General features: G+C 40.8%; 1 protein-coding gene across 1 annotated transcript; it reads left to right on the top strand.

Annotated features, from left to right (window-relative positions):
- Positions 1-155: 155 nt before the first annotated feature.
- On the top strand, positions 156-2,149 carry LOC104807142 (pheromone-processing carboxypeptidase KEX1-like). The gene is made up of 3 exons (XM_010532263.1): positions 156-384; positions 503-1,331; positions 1,499-2,149. Exons 1-2 carry the CDS (start codon positions 366-368, stop codon positions 808-810), a joined length of 327 nt encoding a protein of 108 aa, XP_010530565.1. The 5' UTR covers positions 156-365; the 3' UTR covers positions 811-1,331; positions 1,499-2,149.
- The last annotated feature ends 5,584 nt before the right edge of the window (positions 2,150-7,733 follow it).

Genomic DNA, 7,733 nt, shown 5'->3' with positions numbered 1-7,733 from the left:
GGATTTGTCCCAAGTCCCACAGTGCAGGAGAACCCGGTGGCAGATCGGTAGATAAGGACATATCCACGCCCAGGTCCACAGCAACGCCCAGGTCCACAGTGCAAGAGAACCTCAGAAAAAGTCCTGTTGCGAAAGAAAGAGTTACGACAAGTCCTTTGATAGGTTCTGTCGGTACCGACGAATATTATTATCAAGATGTTGGAGTTTTTGAGTTAAGACCGAGAGATGTGACTCCATTGGAGTCAGAAAAAGAGAAGACAACTGCCGAGGAGGCATTGGTTACGGAGAAAGAACCGTTTCCTAAGGAGAAAGAGGCATCGAGCAAGGAGAAAGAGCTTTCGCCTAAAGAGGTTGATCTTTCTTCCATGGACGAAGAAGCAGGAAGTAAGTATTCAAACTTTGTCATTTCGTCACATGGGACCATATTTACTTGGTCCCATGTGACCATATTTACTTGGTCACATGGTTTAATTTATCTGTGTATATCTTGTTTTTTGTTCAGGAAATGTCCCCGAAGAAGATGCTGAAGAAAATTATAGTGACGATGATGCTGGCGGTGACGATGAGAACACGGAAGAAGAGAATGACGCCGATGGTGATGAGGGTGAGGCAACCGATGAAGATTCTGAAGAGGATGACGCCGATGGCGAAGAGGGTGAGGGAACCGAGGAGGATGAGACAACCGATGAATCTTCTGACAAAGAATCAGCTGCTAAATCCAATGAAGAGCCAGATATGTCTGCCCCCCTGTTGAACATGAAGTCAATCAACCTCCACCAGCAGTTGACTCCTCTGATACACATCAGTTGAAAAGAACAAAAAGGAAGCTTATTGATGGGCCGTCCAAAAGAAGCCCTTATGTAGAACCAATATCAACTGGTCCACTGGCCAAAAGAACTCGGTCCAGGCTGTAGGAGGTCGAGGCAGAGTAGAGGTAGAGGTAGAGGCAGAGGCCGAGGCAGAGGCAGAGGCAGAGGTAGGGGCAGCGGCAGAGGTCGAAGCAACACTGCCCAGGAGGATGTTGCTGAGGAAGACGACGATGAGGAAGAAGCTTCTGAGGATGACGTTGTTGCGGTCGGAACTGAGAAAGGAATTCTGCCTTCATCGAGTGAAGAAAAGGTATTTGTATGGAATCTAGAGCGTGTCCACCCGAGTGGAGGTCTGATCAGGAATCTGGAATTCTAGAAGCATCCGGTCCACTCGCCAACGCTCTATGGGAGTTTATGAAGAAGCCACGAGAGACACGATTGTGGAAGCCAAAATTGGATGGAATACGTACGTCAAAATTTTGGGAAGATCTTCTACAAGTGGGAGTATGGCTCACAGATACTGTAAGTTTACATTAAGTTATCTTACGTAACAAGGTCACTGGTATCTTGGTCACATGGTACCGTATCACCTGATCACATGGTATGATGTAATTCGGTCACATGGTACCATGTAAATTTGGTCACATGGTACAGACTTCTGAAATATGTTGTTGCTGTTTTTTTTGTAGCATATTGAGGAGGCAATGTATGAGTTACGACTCCGCGTTATAAACAATCCGGTGACCTATATAGGATATGGTTTGTGACACTATTTTCACGGAGTACATCAAGTGGTGCGAAAAATCAGGTGACTTGTCAACTCTGGGAGATCTCGAGTCGTACTTCAAAAGAAAACTTCCAATTGGGTGTGCAGGAACGCCGTTGATCACTTACAATGGCTTTGTAAGTGTACTTAGCATTCCATCCCTTTCAGACGATCAAATCAGTTGCCATTGGAACGCCATTATGTGGATTTCAATGAGAAATTGCTCCAAGTTTTTTACTGTCAACCGAGACTAAGGGTCAATGTGGAGAATGTAGTTCAGAAACTAAGTCATCTTATTTCCAAGGTTGGTCTCCTTGCTGGGTCAGATTCTTTCTCTGATGGAGATGAACTGGAGATTGAGTATGTGGAGGGACTACCTGAGAATGCCAACGGCTGTGACTGCGGTGCTTTTGCTGTGAAGTATGTCGATGCGATATGCCTTGGAAAAGAACAGACGTTGTGCCCAATGATTTGTGATGCCAACATCTCCATGATCCGTGAGCAGTTGGCAACCTCCATATTTGCAAATGACCAAGTTCAGCAGAAGTAGGACTGAATATGTTTTATTTCACCTAAATATGACCTTTCTATGTTTTTTGTAAAACACTAAGTTATGAATTTTTAATTATGGATTTTTGTTTATTATATGTCTGAACTTCTTTAATTACATCGTCAACAAAATCTAGATATAAAATGTGTTCCACAAGTGTTGGAGGGAAAAAAATTTGGCATTAAAATGTTGGAGGAAAAAAAAATTTTCCTTAAAAAATTAATGAAATGACGGGTCCCAGAGTTGAATTGTCAACCGTAACATTTCTGAACATTTGAATGACATTGGGTCCCACAAAAAATTGCGCAATTTCAAAATTGGGTCCTATATTTTTTCGATCACATGGGATCAAAGTTGGTCACACATGGTCACAAGGATCGAATTTGTCGATTCTTTCAATTGAATCGATACCAATGTGGTCACGAATGTGGTTACATGTTCCACATAAACCCCTTGTTACTGTATTGAAGTGTTAAAATGGATTCTTACGAATTTTGCATGTAAAAGTAGTCTTCTCATATGTGTTCCATAGGTGTTCATAGTCTTTTATGAAGGATTTTGATATTTTTTGTGGTTTTGTATTATTATAACCTACTTATAATGTTTTGTAAAATTCTCAACAATATTATATTTATGTTCCTTATACCTTGTTATAACATACCAAATTTTAAAATACACGTTAAACCCTATATTTACCTTTGTCACTTGGTCACATGTCACATCCGATCACAATGGTCACATAGTGCAAAATTGACTTTGGTCACATTGGTTACATGCTGGTCACAATCGGTAGTCATATGAGATGAACTTATTTAATGTTTTTTAATATGTTTACACACACAAAAGTAAATGGAATACAATAAAACAAATAATCAAAGTACATGAAATACAATACAACATTATTATATAATTTTTGTCTCTTTTTCGTTCAAAATTAAGTGTACTCTCACACATTACTGATGTTAAACAATGAAATCGAAATAAAGATGAAACAACCCGGATATAATCTTCTAGGCGCGTAGAACACTTTCCTAAAACGTTATTCCCTCCCCTACCGAGCAAAGGAGAAACCCGAGAATACGTTTAGAGATACAAAGAAGATCAGCAACGATTGATTTGCTCCTCAAACGTTGCCCAAAACAGAAAAACCCGAGAGAGAAGATGAACAGTAAAAGATGGAGAAGAAGTAGCAAGTTTCTTCACCAAAAAGGCTCACAAATCTCTCAAAATCAATTAGATTTCGTATGTCCGCATTCTCTGACGTTTTTGGTTTTAAAAACACCAGAGACATGATCAAAAGTTGTATCCATTTAGTAGTTTTCATGCGAAAGGCCGCATTTGTTCATATTACAGACATTTAACACGGCCGTGTCGAATCTGACACGGTCCGTGTCAATTGTCTGTGCAAAATTAACACTCTCTCAGAGATTTGATACGGTCCGTGTTGCACCTTAACACGGTCCGTGTCAAATGTCTGAGAAAAACAACATTTTCTCAGAGAATTAACACGGCCCGTGTTGAACCTAACACGGCCGTGTTTGTAATTAACACGCCCGTGTTACACTGCCCGTGCAGAATTAACACGCCCGTGTTACATGCCCGTGCAGAATTTCTGCACTTAAATTTCACTACTAAACATAAGTATATACTTAATATGAATCACATGAGAGATTTATTAAATCCATCAATTTACTCTAAAATAAACAACAATCCTCCACCATTTTAGAGTAAATTATCCATGGAAACCGAGCGACAATCCGTCATCCCCACAACTTTGTGCATAAATGAAAGTATCTTTCGATTGAACTTCCACTTAGTATAACGTACAATAATAAACTCGAATTACATAGGTGTCGAAACGATTGAACCGAGTAATCCTAATTGAGCTACCGAGTACAAAACACACACAAAGCCGATAGAAGTTTTTCTGCAATCCTTGACACTATAATGGCCATGTGTCCATATCCATTCACAAGCACATGGATGTTGAGCCATCAACATCTTGAAGCGGCCTCACTTCATGCTTGTATAGGTGAATCCTTTCTGATATCGTGCCCTGCAACTAAGCACTTTGTCAAATAACTCATTAAGTAAAAACATCCTCCTTACATTGCATAACCTAGATGTTTACCTCGGGATATGTAATTGTGAAACATCTACAATCACATAGTAAAGGATTTAACTCGTTGAACTCAAGATCTAGCGTTGTACTAGACGTTGAGTTGAGATTCCTTTACTTGCAATTCATAAAACCGGCTCAAGTCCCATCCCTTGTGACATTTTGTGGACCACGTCCCTTGGCAAGCTTTTTGTGAAAGCATCCGCCAAATTTTGTTTGGTCCGCACAAAATCCACCATTATGGCCCCGTCTTTAATAAGACCATTCACATAGCTATGTCTTAACCCGATATGTCTAGACTTTCCATTGTAAACATGGCTATATGCCTTAGCCAATGTCGCAGCACTATCACAATGTATTGCAATAGGCGATAGCGGTTTAGGCCATAATGGTATTTCGAATACCAAATTCCTTAGCCATTCTGCTTCTTTCCTAGCAGCCGCTAAGGCGATAAATTCCGACGCCATGGTCGAATCCGAAATGCAAGTTTGTTTCTTAGAAGCCCAAGAAATCGCCGCTCCACCTAAAAGGTAAAGCCATCCACTAACCGAGGCATAATCCTCTTCACTAGAGTTTCAACTCGCATCGGTGTATCCTTCTAACACCGAAGGTTGACCCGTGTAGCGTAGACCATAATTAATTGTCTTTTTCAAGTACCGAAGTACTCTTCGTACATCATTCCAATGATGTACGCTTGGGTTACTCGTGTATCTGCTCAACTTCCCTATTGCGTATGCTATGTCGGGTCGAGTGCTAGTCATAGCATACATCAAACAACCAATGACACTAGCGTACTCAAGTTGAGCTACCGGTTCCCCACTATTAGGTGCAAACTTAGCGCTACAATCCATCGGAGTAGAAGCCGGAGGGCTTTAAAACATATCAAATCGTTTTAACACTTTCTCTACGTAATGTGATTGAGATAGTGTTATCGAACCTTGATCCCGTTTTATCCTAATGCCTTGGATAACATCAGCCTCACATAAGTCTTTCATCGAAAACTTCGATGACAAGAAGTCTTTTGTCTTCTTGACTTGCTCTAATTTTGTACCGAATATGAGCATGTCATCCACGTATAAGCAAATGATAACTCCATGACTGTTATCATCAAACATGCTATATACACACTTGTCTGATTGATTCAGACGAAATCCATTAGCCAAAACGACCTCATCAAACTTTTGATGCCATTGTTTAGGTGCTTGTTTCAACCCATACAATGATTTGACTAACTTGCACACCTTGTGTGCTTGTCCCGATAGGATAAAACCTTCTGGTTGCTTCATATACACCTTTTCTTCTAGATCACCATTCAAGAATGCCATTTTGACATCCATTTGGTGGATCACAAGATTGTTTATCGCTGCAAGAGCGATCAACAATCTTATCGTAGCTATTCTAGCTACCGGTGCATACGTATCAAAGAAATCGATACCTTCTTTTTGTCTAAAGCCTTGAGCTACTAGACGAGCCTTGAACTTATCAATAGTTCCGTCGACTCTCATCTTCTTTTTGAAGATCCACTTACAACCAATCGGTTTACAACCTGGAGGAGGATCTACTAAGACCCAAGTGTTGTTGCTCATGATGGAGTCCATCTCATCATTTATCGCTTCTTTCCAGAATGCGACATCCTGCGATCTCATCGCTTCATCAAAAGTCCTAGGGTCTCCCTCGATATTGTAAACATAAGCGAGTTGAGTCACGATCGACTCATTAGTACATTCTACTAGGTACATATAAAAGTCCGGACCAAAGGTTTTTCTTTTCCTTATACGCTTACCTCTACGAGGTTCACCTTGTCCGTCATCATGATCGACTACTCGATCACTTGAGCTTGGTATAGCTCGAGGTTGTCTTTCAACCGAAGAAAAACGACTCTCGTCAAACAATGCATCTCTCGACTCTATAACCGTGTGAACGGGTATATAGTTATTCTGTTCTATAATATAGAACCTATAGGCCTTGCTATGAGAAGCATAGCCTATAAAGATACATTCGATACCTCGTTCACCCAAAGTTTTTCGTTTGGGTTCCGACACTTTAACTATTGCCCGACAACCCCAAATCCGAAAATAATTCAGATTTGGTTTTCGCTTGTACCATAGCTCATATGGGGTTATTTTATTCTTTTTCGAGGGAACTCGATTAAGAATGTAGCAAGCCGTTAACATGGCTTCTCCCCGAAAACCCTCGCTTAATCCCGAGAAAGAAAGCATGGAGTTTACCATTTCTTTCAATACCCTATTCTTTCTTTCCGCTACACCATTTTGTTATGGTGTATACGGAGCGGTCGTCTCATGAATCACGCCTACGGATTCAAAGAATGTCGGATCATAATATTCCCCTCCCCTATCGGTTCTAAGCTTCTTGAGCTTAACCCTGAGTTGTGTTTCAACCTCGGACTTATACACCCTAATCTTATCCAAAGCTTCGTCTTTAGAATGCAACAAGTAAACGTAGCATAACCTAGTCGAATCCTCAATAAACGTAACTACGTACTTTTTATTTCCTAGAGACGGTGTACTATGAAAATCGCATAAGTCACTATGCACAAGTTCTAGAATGTCCGAACTTCTTTCTACGTTTGGAAATGACAGCCTCGTAATTTTTGTTTTCATGCAAGTAACGCAACGACGATCATTCTCCAATTCACAAGGTGGAATAAGATCTAACTTAGACATTACATGCATCCGTTTAAAATGAACGTGACCTAATCTAGCATGCCATAAATCTGAAACATTGGAAGAGAGAACATACAAAGAAGTACTCGGTTTATTAATATTGAGTTTGAACATCGAATTACATAGATAGCCTTGTCCAACAAAAATCCCCCCTTTGGACAATACAAATTTATCAGCCTCAAACACCATTTTGAACCCGAATCGATTCAATACGCTACCCGATACAAGATTCTTCCTAACATCCGGTGCATAAAGCACATCTCGAAGAGTAAGAGTTTTCCCGGATGTAAACAACAACAACTCGCTTATGTTTACAATATCGAGGGAGACCCTAGGACTTTTGATGAAGCGATGAGATCGCAGGATGTCGCATTCTGGAAAGAAGCGATAAATGATGAGAAATAGGTTGCGGTCTTTACATATGTGTCTCGTAGCGCCCGAATCAATCCACCAAGAGTTATCACTCTCCTGCACATGATTCAGCTCAGAAATCATAGCCACAAAATTCATAACCGAATTTGTGTCAACAAGAGTAATCGTACCTTGGTTGGGTTGGCCTTGGTCGTGTTTGCCTTGGCCTTGACCCTTCTTTCTATTCTTGTAAGAATAGCAATCCTTTTTAAAGTGTCCGGGCTTGTTGCAGAACCAGCAACTCCCACTCGGCTTAGGCCTTTTGTTTGAGTGGCCTTTCGGGGATTTGTTTGGCCTCTTTTGGCCCCGTTTCTTCTCTTCCTCCACCACATGAACCGTAGTAGACGAAGAAACATGTGTGTCTTTCTTGTCATGCATTCGAAAGTTCTCCTCA

The sequence above is a fragment of the Tarenaya hassleriana genome, unplaced genomic scaffold (genome assembly GCF_000463585.1).
Source record: "Tarenaya hassleriana unplaced genomic scaffold, ASM46358v1 Cleome128, whole genome shotgun sequence".
NCBI lineage: Eukaryota > Viridiplantae > Streptophyta > Magnoliopsida > Brassicales > Cleomaceae > Tarenaya > Tarenaya hassleriana.
The sequence above is the reverse complement of the archived record's forward strand: the minus strand, read 5'-3'. Positions and strand labels throughout refer to the sequence as shown.